Raw genomic sequence first — 15,152 nt, forward strand, 5'->3', positions numbered from 1 at the left:
TTGGGATTCTGATTTAATCAAAGCAATAATGCAACAATCCAGACCAACCAACACTTTATTTTTTCATACCGTGGCCAAACCACTTTATAAAATAGTATCTCTTTCAGTTTATTCAACATTACATAATTGCCTCATATGAGCATTTTATAACAACCGTGGATATAAAGTATTTCCAGGAAGAACACAAACACCACTGTTAAATTTGAAAATCCTATAGTGCAGTTAAACTTCCAGTTCAGATCCAGATCAAGTCCTTGAATGAACGAATGAAGCAACATAAAGTGTCTCTATAATGTAATTTAGATACAACAATGAGGAAGTCTTCATCTGTGTATTGACACCTGCTTTGTCCATGAAAACTCAGACAAACACATTCATTCGTCCAGCTCTCCACGGTACTCCACCCAGTGTAGAGGCAAGAGTGCTGCGACCTCCACCAGGACCATCAGCGTGGACGACAGCTACAACCACCAAGGAAAGAAAAAAGAAAAATGTTAACGCATGCTAGCTGTTGGAAGCTTTTGTTTAAGGCTTAATATCAAATGTTTTAAATTAATGCATCACTCATCTTGAGACACTTACAGTTTGGTTGTTTTTTGTGCAAACAAAGCGTTTAATGCGAGAGAGAATCAGCCCTGAGGGGAGGAAGAAAATACTGTTACGACACATTCACACAACAATTAGGAACAATCTACCTGTTCTCTCAATGTGAAGTACAACAAAGCTACCCTACTACAGGGGAAATATCCAGTTTCCAACATATTTTGAACTACTTTGGGGAAAAAAAGGGATCAAATTAACTATATTTGATTGAATGTATGTGATATAAAATAATATATATGAAAAAAAAAAAAAAAGCCACTCAGTTGAGTTTATTGCATAAGGTGCCCCGTTGTAACAGTAATACATAAACCAAAAACACAGAAAAACCCCTATTAATGGGAAATAAAAAAGGTTTTGTCGGTGGAGTTTATCAGTGTCATGTTTGTGCTGAAGTATGGCCATGGGGATTCTTCCTCAGGCTGAGATTTGGGAGGTTTATCCACGATGTCGCTGTGTGAGCACATTCATTACACAACGTTCAAGTGGTGCCTGATGATTTATTGCCTTGGCGAGCCTTCACAGCTGGGACACTGAAAGTCAGTCAGAGTCGGGGCCGCTGAGAGAAAGTCGGTCTGTATAATAACATTGTTTTTGTAGTTTTTGCATTAATTTGAATGGTCAGGATAATTTATAGCCTCTTTAATAGTCATCAATAACATTTACTACACCTTTTGCTGGTGGCAAAAGGCAAAGGGAGAAGACAAATCTGTTTTACAGCTGTTAATGAGCATTATATTGTGTACATATTACATATTTGTAAGGCCTAAATGTTTCACATGATGTATTTTAATGACATGACACTCAAACATCCACAAGGTGCCTTAATTTACAGTTAGCTTTGAAAGAGAAATATTTGTTACCCATCGTTGGAAAGAAAGAGACACTATAGATTCTTTAAAAGCTGATTCTAAATTTAAAAAAAAGAAAGAGAAAGTGAGTGGACTTACAGCTGACATCGCAACACTTGTGAGAAGTAGAGCCTAACAGCCTCTGGACTGCCTATGGGAGGAAACAGGAGGTTAAATCAGCATCGTAACGTTCAGGTCACACTGAAGGATCACCGCAGAGTGACAGAGCAACTTACAGCAGGTGCACCATCACCGCCACATCAGGAGAGGTCACAGAAAACAAGATCAGACCCACAGACTATCTTTAGGAAGGAAAATAGAAACTCTAATGTGATCTTTTCTAGCTCAAACCTTTCTTCTTTTGTTGCAGCAAGTTATAAATTAAATATGACTCACTGGTTCTCTATTAAAGAAGACTGTGGGGGTACAACGGTGCCAAGAAAGGGTAGCAAGTTATCCCCATCTGACAGAGACAGAAACAAAGACACAGTATGTTTTGTGGCTGTGTTGTACATCAAAAGCAGATTGTTTCTGTACACAAGAGTTGTTTCATCTTCATTCACAGATACAGTGAAGAGTTTCTTTCACCACAAGCATGCACCAGGACGTACATGGACACCACAAGGGAAGTGGTGACGTTACACAAATCTCTGCTGACTGCAGAGAGCAGCAGGTTAAAATGATTTTGACAATGAAAACCTGATGCTTTGTAATAAAGGCAGATGTGAGGATTATTATTACTATTATTAAATGTCAAGTGGAATTATTATAACTTGAATTTAATGTGAATGACATTTACGAGACAGACTTGTAATTACAATAACTGAGATAAACCTAGAGGAATGTAAGGAGTTCGGTCTAGACCTGCTCTATTTGAAAAGTGTCCTGAGGTAACTTCTGTTATGAATTGAATATTCAAGTTCTGTACATAAGTACAGTTAATAATAAAATGTTGTACTTTTTACTCCACACTACATTTATTTGACAGCTTTAGTTAGATAAAAACACATGATACGCTTAAAATACTACATTTTGTTGCTTTATCTGCAACTTTATCAGAATTAAGTTTCTAATTCTTTCCTGCCCTATTTATTATCTCACAACCCCACAAATTTATATTGTGATTCTTTGGAGGGGACCCGACCCCTGGGGCAGGAACCACCGGACTAAACTAACCAACTCAATATAAAGTAGCTAAAACTAGCTGCAACTCGACGAGCTACATTAAAATGCTGCTCATACATTGATGCGTCAGTATCATCAATATGATTATATAACTATATGTACTTAAGCAGGATTATGAATGCAGTACCTTTACTTATAACAGTATTTTACACTGTTGTATTGGTTCCCTTACTTCTGTAAAAGATCTGCATACTTCTTCCACCACTGTGAGTAATTAAGAGAATTTCTGAGTGTTGTCCTACTGATAACACCTCATTTTAAGGATGATGAAGAGACGATGCCCACACACCTGTTGTGTTTTCCAACTCCTGTGTGACCTCCTGTAGGAAGGAGCTGAGGCGTTCTGCACTCGAGGACAAACTGTCCCACAGCCACTCGAGAGCCCACACATTCTCCTGAGAGACACAGAAATGTTATTGAATAAAATCTCTAAATCCTCATTTCAGCCTTGCTGCTCCTCCGCACATATTCACGAAATCAATGAGTCAAATTTTCTTCTCTCATGAGAGGTCATTCATGTTATTTCAGCCATTGAAGTATATGGAAACATAGAAACTGTGGACTAAATGTCTAAAAACATGATTTGAGAGAGGAACAAGACATTACCTTAAACGTATTGAGCACAGGGAGGGCTGGACTCAGAGCAGAATTAAGGATTCTTAAACCTAAAGCCCCTGTTACCAACAGCAACAAGGCCTGATCTGGGTACACCTGTAAACACAAACACAAATACATTAAACACACGATGACCTTACCCACTTGTAACAGCCCTGGGTTTGAGTGTACATGTGTAGATCATAACATACGTACCTCTTGAAAGAATCGAGGTATCTGTATGTTCGACGAGGGTTCCTTGGGCAGTATCGAATTTACAACATTCTTTGCTTCCTGAAGAAAATACAGAATTAAAATAACTACCAAGAAAAACAGATGGAAGATTATATATGCAGTATATATACAAAAGAGTTTTTAATAGAGAAGAAATACATACGTGTAGAAACTGTGGGCTCGGTGCTGGTATAGCGGTAAGTGAACCACGAGGTGCGTTGACGACTGTGAGTAAAGTGGTCCAACACTGAGACTGGAGCAGAAAGGTATCAGACGTACAATCACACACTAAACAAGGCAAACTGGTATTTATGGAACACAGTTCATACACATAGTGAGGGAAATCAATTCACAATCACTTTGTCTCAAAATGCACAAAGGTAAAGTGTGTGACCAGCCAAACACAATTCAAACATCTCACAACACATTCACCGTTGTTACACAGTATGTTTAACATCAATTTTAGTGTTTCCTGTTAGTCAGTGCGGTGACGTTAAGTTTAACAAATTGTTTCTGCCCCACAATCCTCTGAGGAAGACAAGACAGAAAACTATCACAGTAGTCTGTTTTTAAGTCTGATTTCCATAAGTATTTTATTTTTGAAATAGCTGCAAGCTCCAACATTTTGGGACCATGTTAGAAATAAACCTTTTCACTTTAATGTGTTATTTTTTTTTTGTCCTTTCTTTGCTGTGTCTGATAATCCATAAATAAAATCAATTAAAGTCTGTTTTTAAGACTACAACAAGTCTGTACAAGTCTGATTTTAATAATGATGTTCTTTTCAATTCAATCTGTTGTCGATGAGTGTTGTAGACTTACATCAGTAAAGACAGCAGAGCAGCACCTCTGAACCCTGAGAGCAAACTTCACCTGCACATCACGCGGTAGCGGCACAGCACCTACAGAGAGCAGAGAGTTTGACTTTTTATATTAAAATCTGTATTTTTAAAAAAGGCGTTATAAGTGAAAACCTATAATCTATCCATGGCTGACCTTTAATTGGCTCCCACGCTGCGTTCGAGTAGCAGAGCTGTGCTGGCTGACTAACCACCAGCTTTGGCGCTGTTGCTGTTTCAAAGATGGAGAGATAAAAATGGAAGAGAGGTGGAGTGAAGCGGGAGGCGGGCGCGCTCACTGAGGTGAACAAACTGTGCAGAGCGGACGTAAAGTCTCCCTCCATGCACAGGAAGAAAGGGATGAGGTCTCGTACCTGCTGGAGGCTACCGGAGAGACAAAACAAATGCAGCCTGTCAACAACTTCATGTCACCAACCAGGACTAAATAATAGATACATGTATGCATTTATTATTTATTTGAAATGTTTTAGCTGTAATAATTACTTTCTATTAAATCAGGGGTATGTAAATATCAGTCATTTAAAAAAAAGCAATTTTAAATGATGGAAACTGAAACAGAGGAACATTTTGATTTTTTCTTCCTCTTTTCAGGCAAAGATATATAATTTATTAAACTGCCCAGGGAACGTATCTGATTGATTCAAATTAGGAGCAATCGGTTTGGTTATACATGTTTTAAGGCCATTGATCCTGGTATTAAATATGAACTTTGATCAAGTTGAATGGTAAATACTAAATAAAAGTTACGTTGGGAAAACATTGTGCTACCACACAGCCAATAGTTGAGACATTAAAGCAGAAATAGAATAAGGGAGTTTCACATTCACTGTAAATGAACTGTAATAGAGTCTATATCACATACTCTAGCTTTAGTAACATTATTGATCACAAATAATTACAGTACAATCAGGGTTCAAAGTTATTTTTTTACCGGCCATAAAATGGTTGTAATGGTTTTAAGCTTCATATTTTGGGGCTAGTGCATCGTCCAGACGCCACCTCTCACCAAAACGCTGACCTCCGGGACCTTTTCTTTACATCTCCATGTTTTCTTTTTCGGTGGTTTATCCCTGGCAATGTGTCCAATAACATCTCTAATAACTTGTGAGGCAGATGTTTCTTATGGAGCTGCTTTGATTTGTGATTACTGACAAAAGGTACGGTGGAAAGTGACGATCACATTAGTCTCAGTCTCTTTTCTCTCCGCACTAAACATTTTCATACTCAGTGTTGGATCAATGCTGACTCTTCAAAAAAGACACAATCCAAGTGAAATACATGATTAAACCTAAATCTCACTTAATTATAGCAGAAAGGGAATTTCAGTTCAGTCCGTTAAATATTAATATTATTTGAACACTCACAGGTTGGAATCATCAGCCAGGACGACTCGCAGGTAACGACACAATTCTCTGTACCTGCAAACAGTGATAACACAGCCAGGTTTTGTTTTATAGGGAGTTGTAAAAGACAAGTGTGTGTGTGTGTGTGTCTGTCTAATGTATATAAGTGTGAAAGTGTGTGTGTATCCATTTTGTACCTGCGCTGTTGCTGCAGTACTTCTGTTCTCAGCAGAACTATAGAAATTTGTTCAGTCAGGATGTCTTTCTTGCCTTTGTCTTTGCGGACGCCCGACACATTCTGCCCCTTCAGCACAGACACCAGCAGGACATCATCCCAAGGACGGACACACAGGCTGAAGTGTGCACACACACACACACACACACACACACACACACACACACACACACACAAAGTTATAATAATACACAAAAAGGCTTCAAATGTGCAACCTAAAAGGGAAATACACACAAGCTCTTATGAACTGTTGTCTTGCAGGGAATTTGAACACACACCTACACCCACCTACACCCACCTACACCCACACCCACACCCACACACACACACACACACACACACACCTGTTCCTCAGGCTCTTCAGCTCAGAGGGGAAGAGGAGTTTCTTGTAAAAATCTTGCAATTTGAAGCTGAACTCTGTGGTAAAATCAGCCGTCACCATCTGTCTCTGCATGGATGATATTACCCTGAAAAACCCCAACAACACACAGAAGAAGGTAAATATGTAAATAAAGGAGTTACAGACAAGACACAAGATAAGTGTGTGTGTGTGTGTGTGTGTGTGTGCACACGTACCTCTGCAGTAACACCACTTTAGCATCAGCAACATTAGCCATGGGAGACTTTAAGATGAAATTCCTGTAGAGAATCATATTAAATGAGGGAAATTAATACACACAAAAAATTTAAGACAACTGTTGACTGAGTGACAACAATCTAGAAAAGGAAATGCTACTTTGGCTTTTGTGTGTGTATGTGTGTGTGTGTGTGTGTGTGTACCCTGAGAGTTGAATATGTCGGATGAAGTAATCAGTGGCTCCCAGTCTCATGATGGCAGCAGCTCTGCCGTCCTGTTTATCTGCCTCGTCCAGGAATGATGACACAAGCTCGTACACAGGTGTGTAACTGAAAAAGAGAATATTTAAATGAAACTAAAATGCCACTTTGCATTTGTTAACAGTGTCAGTTTTTGTAATAAAACATCATATTAAGTTGAGTACAGACTAGTAAAAATGCCACTGCGTCAATCTTGGATTTAACCTTGGTGGTGTATTTTTTTTATCCACGTTATCTCTGGAGATGGTAAGATTAGTCTAGTTTTAGTACTCTTTTAACATCTTTATGAACAGCTCTGCTCTGTCACTCACTCGTAGATGAAGGCTTGCTGGTTCGGTAGGCTCAGACCGTATTCCTCTAAGTTCTTTCCCTCCATGAAGGAAGAAAACCTTGCAGCGAGCTCTTGTTTGAAGCGCTGCAGCATCGTCTCTGGACAAGAAGAACATAAATCCAACAGCAGTGAAATCACGTGTAACTACCAGTCAAACAGTGAGTTGTTTTCCAAATGTGAATGATGTTTATAGCCACACGTGTGTGCGAGAGCAAGTACCTGCAAGTCGAAGGTGAGCATCCATTTCAGATAGTGTGAGGTTGAAAGACTGCAGTTCTCCCAGCAGCGCGCCGTTTCTGAGGTTGTTCCAGAACATGCTCCTCTTGTGGCTGTTGCAGTGACACACTCCCCTGTGAAACCACATTACACACTGAACACACACACAAACACACAACAACAACAACATTAATGCAGCTCTAAGTGATTTATTTCTTAACAAGAAAAAACAACTTGAAATGATCGTCTAAATATGAACGTTAATAAATGTAATATTATTCAAATATAAGATCGACAAGTAACAGTTTCATGTCAAAAATAATTATATAAATGTGGCGAAAATCAGACCTGTAATAAATATAAAAGATGTCTTATAAGCTTATAATGTACAGATTTTTGTTGAAAATAAATCAAGACATACAGCTGCGATTCAGTAACTCGTTATCACGACAGCACTGACACTAATGATTTATCACATCTCTTTAACTGCCTCTAAAAAGGCGTTTGTGAAGGAGAAAACCTCCAGTTCCACAAAATTTCATGGACAGCTGAGATTCAACAACGTACCGAGGAGTAGACAAGAGTTATTTTAAACCAACAGCAACATAAATGCATGAACCACACTTCAATTCAAACAGCTGTGAACTGGTAAAAGTCAGAGCAGCTCAGAGAGAAAATATTATTACATTTTCTTCACTTATAAAAGACAACAAACATTAGTCAACATTTCTGTAAAATGAGCGAGTCTGTTGGCTGGTCCAGTGAAACCAATTAAAGTCTGCAGTAAAGGAGGGAAACATCTGCTTCGGTATAACTATACAACAGAGTATTCATTTGTTGTTGTTTGATTAGATACCACAAAAGTGAGTAAAAAACTCAACTAAATAATAAAAGCATAACAAAAGGTAGCATTCACTGCAGGGTGCTTGCATTGGGCTGAACTGTATTGTAAAGGTGTTACTGTTATAGTTATTACGTTATAACGCTGCTGCTTCTGGCTGCTCAGCAAAGTTTCTCCTCATTAACTTTAAAAATGACAAGTGACAAAAAGAAATCTGGTAAAAATGCTTCTGGTTCCTATGGCGACTTGTGGTGACGATGCACAGTTTGGCGAGTTCACACATCACAAATTAAATCTGAAAAGTGTGTAGTGAATCCAACAAGACTAAAATAACTACACCCTTTTTATGTTTATCTATACACACGTTTGGGAATATTTGATGCGTCTGTGTTTGTTTGCGTTCTATCCCTGAAGGTAAGTCCGTGTGGCTGTGTGTACAGTTCACAGACTACATCCATAATCAATACATACTGTTGACGCCAGCTTGTCGCAGATGTAGCAAAAGCACTGATCACAGATGAGCTGGTTACCGGCCACAGGACCAATGGTCTCATCATCTGTAGCTCTGAGCAGGACAGAAGAGAAGCAAAGTGTGATTGATCTCAACTTGAAGGGCATAAAAGTATTGATCAGTACTTCACAATGTGTGTGTGTGTGTGAGGCAATCAGCTCACGTGAATGGATGTATGGGACAGTCGTAGCGAGCGTGAGGCAGCACCTCAGCCCGGCGGGAGAAGGTAACAACCAGGTCTTCATCCAGAGCACTGGAGGTTAAAGGACAGTCTGAAACAGAGAGGAAGAGCAGCTGGTGACTGTTTATAACATCATCTACCCACACATACAGGCAGGTTGGTGCAAAGCAAACACAGCTGGTACCATTTTTCTTCACATCTTCAACCTCCACGATGAGAACTGAGGGTTCACTGCAGGTTATGTCATCTTCATCATCATCATCATCACTGAGGATGATTATTTCTTCATTATCCACCTTTGTACACATCAGAAAGCCCTAGAGCGAAGAAAAGGGAAAGAAAGAGGAGCAATAAACTCACAGATACTCATCCAGTTTGTGAGGGGTTTTGGGAGGAGACCGAGTTTATGTCAGTTCAATTTAAAAGGACACGCCTGTATTGTTATTCTCCAGCGACAACTTCCCAAAAACAAACCAAACCACATGACTTTTTTCTCACTTTTAAGAAGCTAGCTAGCATTCCCCACGGCAGGAAACAAAGTTAAAGACAGTCGGTTTGTTATTGTTTGTAAGTTTTTTACTGTAAAATAAAGTACCCCGATTTAAATGTGTTAACATTAGTGTTGCGAGAGACATAATTCTTACCTTTTTTTTTCCCGTTTAACCAAAATAAATGTTGTTTTTTTTTTATGGCGCCCACCGGACTCAAACGTGAGCATCAACCGGATGTCACATCCTTTCTTCTTCTTCTTCTTCTTTCTCCTCTTTAATAGCGGTCGACAAACCAGTTTATAGGTGTATTACCGCCACCCAGCGGACTACTGCGTGGAGCAGCGGATAAATACATGAAGGCAAAAAAAATATTAACTATAAATTAAAATAAATTATAAAAATAAAATATATATTTTAGATTTTATTTGTCAGCCAATGTTGCATGAGCAAATATAACTCCCTGATCATCTATTTAAAACTTCTTTGGGACTTATTTCTTATTTACTTTTTCTGATAACATGTTCTGCTGAGTCCCCTTTTAGGGAATGCTTCCTGTTAAATGCAAAGTTTTCATTAGTTTGTTTCCCCCCCACTTCTTCCTTAAGGCTTTACAGCACCTTATTGTACTCCTGCCATCCTGTTTCTTTTTAAAATGGTCTCTTTAGTCCATTTCCTTCAATGCAATAAAGTAATTTGAGGATTGTTATTTATCTGAAAATGTAATACTTGCTAATGCCCCATCAATACGTTTTTTTTTCTATCTGAATGTTCCTGACAATAATCATCCAGAGAAGCAGTCGTAAAGGCCCAGCATTAGTTCAATCAGTTTATCCTCTCCCTGTTAAATAGTAAACCCATCAGACAATAGTCTAATAATACGCTCCAAAAACAGCGAGGACGGTAGAGAAATGAACAAATGTTGTTTATGATATGAATTCTCAGTCATTTTTGACAACAAAATGAATAAATTAATGACATAATCTGACACACCTCATTGTCCAGTGAACTTTTAAATATCTGTCATTATATAAATTCAGTAATAGTAAAGACCACTCGATAATGTGCATGTGATTGTTCATTACTACTACACTCACAAACTCATTGTTCACTATAAAATGATTACAATAAATAAAATATAATGCAATAGACAACCGAGATGGAGTTAAATGTCTCAACAGTCACGTACTGAAACATATATTTTATTTAATTGGAATATAAATTACAATAACACTGATCTTTTGAGAAAAATGCATCTGTAATAAGTTAACTGACAGAAGTCCAAAGTCGACACTCAGGGTAACACAGGTGAATGTCAACAGACCAACAGAGGATCAACGAGAGAAATCTGAGATATGTTCCAGAGTGCTGTTACAGCACAGCACCGCTCTTCTTGTCCTTGTTACGAGAATTATATGTCCCCGCTGCGGCTCTCTTGTTCCTTTGGCTCTCTGTCGGTCCCTCTTTAGCTTCTGTTCTCAGCCCTGCAGTGTCCTCCTCCGCCTGCTCGTCCTCAGCGCTATGAGCAGGCGTGATTCTCAGCCACTGCTGGTAGTAACCACGGAAACCATCGATGTGGACCAGATAGTTGTTTCTGGACTTGTACTGGGATCGAAAGATAGTGGGGCAAAATAAAGAGGGGGAACAAAAAACAAGAATCAGTAAAGAAACCTGTTTTTTATCTGGTTTAAGTCCAGTGTGTAACATTAAAGAGGATCTATTTTATATAATACTCATAGGTATGTTTTCATTAGTGTATAATAACCTGAATATAGGAATCTGTTTTTATCATATTATTATCTATATTTTTTATTAACAGACACAGCGGGTCGCCCTCCATAAAGTCCACCATGTTTCTACAGTAGCTCCAAACAGGAAAACCAAACACTGGCTCCAGATAGGGTCTGTTGCACCGTAGTTTCTCCTACACACTTCACAGCCCGTTCTCATTCCCAGGTTGTCAAATACGGACGCCAGCAATGAAACTTCACCAGTAGATGCCACTAAATCCTACACACTTGTCCTTTAAAACAAAGTATGACTTTTATCAGTGTCTTTTTTTTTTTTTTAAAGCTACATTCGCTCATTTTTTGACCACTTGGATGAATGTGCTGAAAACATTGACATATTATCATCATATAAACTTATTATGTCTAACTGAAAAACAACTGTCTGCTGGGGCAACAGTCAGGGTTGACAAGTGATCACAATGTACACCTCCCTATCCACACATATTATACTGAAAAGGTTGTGTGTATGTGCTGGATGGTTCCTCCACACTAGTTGAAACTCCTCCCGTTCTCGTGTACGTGCACTCACCTGGTCGTAGCTGGGAGGATATTGTGAGGCGAACTCCAGCTGTCTGATGATGACCTCATTAGGCCACACCTCCATGCCGCTCATGGTTTGGAGGAGTGTTTTAAGGTAGACGTAATCCAGTCTTCGAGCTGCTCGGCCAATCAGAGCAGAGAATACATGGACGTTAGGTTTAAGTCCCGCCTCCTGCAAAAAAAAAAAACACACGTAAAGATGAAATCAAGTCATAATATTGGTCTTCTACTGGTACTACTACTGCTCTTAATACGATTACAGCTCATATTATAGTAGTGTTTCTATACAATCCTCGATTATAACGAGCAAGTTCTAAATTTAACATCTATTCAGTCTTTTAGGATGCGTTTCCTCACCTTCATGTCTTTCAGCAGCTGCAGGCCGTCATTCTGTCGCTTACAGGCTAAAGCGAGGCATCCAAACGTCTGCACATCCACTTTTACTTTGCGCTGTTGCATCACACTCAACACAGCCTGTAAAGAGAACGAGCTGCATGAAAAATACGCACACTTCAACAAAGTCACAAAACACTTTCTCACTTACATCCAGAGCGATATAGTGGTGCAGATACATGTTTTACATCTTATTTTCTGTGTGTGTGTGTGTGTGTGTGTGTGTGTGTGTGTATACCTTTGCCCCGTCCAGGTCATTAGCTTTGGCTGCTCTTTGAATCCCAGAGTTAAAGAACACAACATCCAGCTTCACTTTATGCTGCTTGGCGACCTTCAGCAGCAGCTGCAGAGACTCCTGGCCCGGGTCCATCATGTTGGCCAGCAGGGTCAGAGTTCTGAGGTCTGGACTGAGTTTGCTGGCTTCCATCTTCTCCAGGAAACCTTTAGCTCCTCCGAGGAGAGCGAGCCTATCTGACGCTCCGTCCACAGTGCCAAAGGAGACCACACCGCCCCTGTTACCCTCAAAAAGGTCCAGTAGGTTGGGGGCTTTAGAATCATCCGCTACGTCTACAGGCAGTGAGACGGTTTGTCTGACTGGTATCAAAGCGGTCGAGTCTCGTCCCCTGGAGGACTTGTCCTCACTGTCTCTGCCGTCCTGCTGTCTGTCACTTAGCGGATCATGTTGGATAAACAACTGCCTCTCCAGATGGTCAATGTCTATTACACTCTTGCGTCCCGACTTTACACGTGATGCATGTTCCCTCTCGTACTTCTGGTCAAGCTTCAGCAGCACGTCAGTGGCCAGGGCTGGATCGCCGATCCCACAATCCCTTGCAGTTCGCAACAGCAGGTTATAGTTTTTTGAGTCTGGCATAATCCCTGACCTCAACATCTGGCGCCAAACCTGAAACAAAAACACTCAACTCTCAAAATTGCACCTTTTGTAAAATCAGTTGAAGCAGACAGCGTATTCACAAACATCGGCTGCCCCCAAACACGTAAGAGAGCCCAAACACATATACATATGGTTTCATGTGTACGTACAGCTGAGTAAAGGCTCTTTCAACGTGGTCCAGGACACATTGTGTACACACTACTAAACGAATGTGGTCACATACGGCTCAGACCACCTCCCAATGTTGTCTTAGTGATTGAATCTGAATGCATTTTAGTGCATTTACATGTTAATACCAAGTTTAAACAGGGCCTAAGTTTAAAGGGACCTTAACTCTCAAAAATATTCCATACCAATGTAGTTTGGTGCCTCTGAATCATGTCTCTACCTGTAAAGCCAATCTGAATCCTGTTTGTTTGTCCTTTAAACAGCCCATCAGCAGGTAGTGAAACGTCTCCTGATTTACAGCGTGGCCGCTCTGCAGCATCTCCTACAAACGCACAAAACAAAACCTCATGTAGAAACACAAACCTAACACAATTCGGTCGACCATTCCCACTTCCACACGTCCATACAAACGTCAGCCCACATGTCATACCCTGACTGTGTGAATACAGGCTTGAAGGTGGTTGGCGATGGCGTGCGTCTTGAGAAGGGCGTGGTACGTGATGGTGCTGAGGGGGTAGTTCTTGCGACGGAGCTCCTGCTCCAACTTCAACGCTTGCTGGAGGCCGGCTTGTCTGGATCGTGACTCGGCGCAGGAATTGAACAGCGCAGTGTAGGTAGCGTCTGAAGCCTCTAGGCCTCGCTTTTTCATCTGGAAGACACACACACGCACACATTATACACAATTTACATCTGGAAAGGGCGTATATAAAAATGTGAGGCTCAGGAAATTAAAGTTTTACACAGTTTTCCATCTCTTTAAGATCTGGAATATATAAAAATGCTAAGGGAACGTGTAATCATGACAGCAGTGAATGAATTATATAAATTCCTACGTCGTTATAGAGCCTGAAGGCCTTCTTGAGTTGTCCAGCTCGACCAAAGCCTCCTATCAGGACAGTGTAGTTGTACTCCTGCGGCTTCAGCCTCTCCCCCTGCAGCATGTCTTTGCTGAACATATCCAAGGCCTCCTGCAGCTGAGGGAGGACACATAAGGTTTATACACTAAAGCGACACCAGAAGACCAGAACAAGACTGCTCAGGAAGGGACCAACCTTGTTCTCTTTGATCAGATTCTTGCACTGTAAGAAGTACCAGTACGGCGTGTTTTTACCCCCACCGGGCCTCCTGCGTGGTATTACCGGGTCCTCCTCCTCCTCCTCCTCCTCATGCTGCTTCGCATCCTGGATGCCTGGGCTGGTTTTCCTGAACAACCTCCTGGAGGAAATGTCGCTGGAAAGGGAGCCGAAGTTCTCCCCGTCTGGTGTGTGGTTCTCGGCTGACAGGGAGCCCCGAGGGTCGGTACCCCCATGGGAAGCAGATCTAACGATTAGCCCCCTTGGCAGCTGCCAGAGAGCCGGTGTGAGGAGCCTGGGTGACCGGTGTGGTGACAAATGTTGTACCGCTGTCAGATTCAGGGCTCTGGTCGTTGAAGCCGTTGACAACAGGGACAACTTAGCAACGGGTACCGAGACTTTTCTCCCGTTTCGGACGCACGAACAGGCGACAGACGTTAACATATTTAGTTTTTTTTTAGATCGAGTTAACTACTAACTACTAATTATTAATTAACATGACTTTACTTCCAGTTTCCAGAAAACCAGACGGTTAATCAAACTCACGTCGCTAGCTTTGGTAGCTCCTGGCATGTTGTGTACAGCACGATGTTTCAATGACACACTACCTGACCTACCAGACCTGAATAGTAGATACCGAACAAGAAATATATTTTTTTAAAAAGCACCCTGTCTGGGGCTTTGGTCCGTAAGTGAATTAACAAAAATATTGAGTTTAAAAATATCACTATTTATTACTAGGTTACATACATTGTTGAAAAAAAAAAAAGCTTAATCTATTCTGGATAGGACGTCCCATTACTATCGACTACCTCGGTGATAGATTAGTATGCCTGTGCTGTTTGCTGGATGGAATCAGGGTCAGGATCACTTTTATTGGCCAGGTATGTGCACACATACAAGGGATTTGACTCATACGCAATGCACATACACAGAATAAGCATAAATAAACAAGGACAAGCTCAACACAATAGATGTAAACTACT

At 40.6% G+C, this 15,152-nt stretch overlaps 2 protein-coding genes across 4 annotated transcripts; both read right to left on the bottom strand.

The window, feature by feature from the left end:
• Positions 1–37: 37 nt before the first annotated feature.
• zgc:112980 (uncharacterized protein LOC503706 homolog) lies at positions 38–9,573 on the bottom strand. 3 transcript variants are annotated; one of them, XM_051386616.1, is made up of 21 exons: positions 9,464–9,573; positions 9,004–9,136; positions 8,802–8,910; positions 8,599–8,692; positions 7,290–7,440; positions 7,051–7,168; positions 6,683–6,808; positions 6,479–6,541; positions 6,247–6,369; positions 5,865–6,020; positions 5,689–5,742; positions 4,461–4,687; positions 4,287–4,366; positions 3,628–3,717; positions 3,447–3,524; positions 3,243–3,347; positions 2,926–3,031; positions 1,848–1,914; positions 1,551–1,602; positions 583–635; positions 38–461 (listed from the first exon to the last, which is right to left on the bottom strand). In XM_051386616.1, exons 2-19 carry the CDS (start codon positions 9,125–9,127, stop codon positions 1,584–1,586), a joined length of 1,890 nt encoding a protein of 629 aa, XP_051242576.1. In that variant the 5' UTR covers positions 9,128–9,136; positions 9,464–9,573; the 3' UTR covers positions 38–461; positions 583–635; positions 1,551–1,583. The 3 variants fall into 3 exon arrangements, with proteins under 3 accessions (XP_051242576.1, XP_051242574.1, XP_051242575.1); XM_051386615.1 differs by lacking the exon at positions 38–461 and adding an exon at positions 1,688–1,753 and having other exon boundaries at positions 9,004–9,138; positions 9,465–9,557; XM_051386614.1 differs by lacking the exon at positions 1,848–1,914 and having other exon boundaries at positions 9,004–9,138; positions 9,465–9,557.
• An 894-nt stretch (positions 9,574–10,467) lies between these two features.
• On the bottom strand, positions 10,468–14,778 carry ptcd1 (pentatricopeptide repeat domain 1). The gene is made up of 8 exons (XM_051386603.1): positions 14,146–14,778; positions 13,927–14,067; positions 13,524–13,742; positions 13,314–13,415; positions 12,269–12,934; positions 11,995–12,111; positions 11,627–11,809; positions 10,468–10,912 (listed from the first exon to the last, which is right to left on the bottom strand). The coding sequence occupies exons 1-8, from the start codon at positions 14,608–14,610 to the stop codon at positions 10,679–10,681; spliced, it is 2,127 nt and encodes a 708-aa protein (XP_051242563.1). The 5' UTR covers positions 14,611–14,778; the 3' UTR covers positions 10,468–10,678.
• Positions 14,779–15,152: the final 374 nt, after the last annotated feature.

This window comes from Dicentrarchus labrax, unplaced genomic scaffold (genome assembly GCF_905237075.1).
Source record: "Dicentrarchus labrax unplaced genomic scaffold, dlabrax2021, whole genome shotgun sequence".
In the NCBI taxonomy this organism is placed as follows: domain Eukaryota; kingdom Metazoa; phylum Chordata; class Actinopteri; family Moronidae; genus Dicentrarchus; species Dicentrarchus labrax.

Bases quoted from the DNA above. Each gene is read 5' to 3' on its own strand.
- zgc:112980 (XM_051386614.1), bottom strand. From the start codon at position 9,537: ATGCTCACGTTTGAGTCCGGTGGGCGCCATAAAAAAAAAACAACATTT. The intron at 4,688-5,688 runs GTGAGTGTTCAA...TCTCTCCGGTAG, and splicing joins CTGGCTGATGATTCCAACCT to CCTCCAGCAGGTACGAGACC. The intron at 1,603-2,925 runs GTGTGTGGGCAT...TTCCTCCCATAG, and splicing joins GGAGTTGGAAAACACAACAG to GCAGTCCAGAGGCTGTTAGG.
- ptcd1 (XM_051386603.1), bottom strand. From the start codon at position 14,610: ATGTTAACGTCTGTCGCCTGTTCGTGCGTCCGAAACGGGAGAAAAGTC. The intron at 13,743-13,926 runs GTAGGAATTTAT...TGTGTCTTCCAG, and splicing joins CCTTCAGGCTCTATAACGAC to ATGAAAAAGCGAGGCCTAGA. The intron at 13,416-13,523 runs GTATGACATGTG...GTGCGTTTGTAG, and splicing joins CCTGTATTCACACAGTCAGG to GAGATGCTGCAGAGCGGCCA.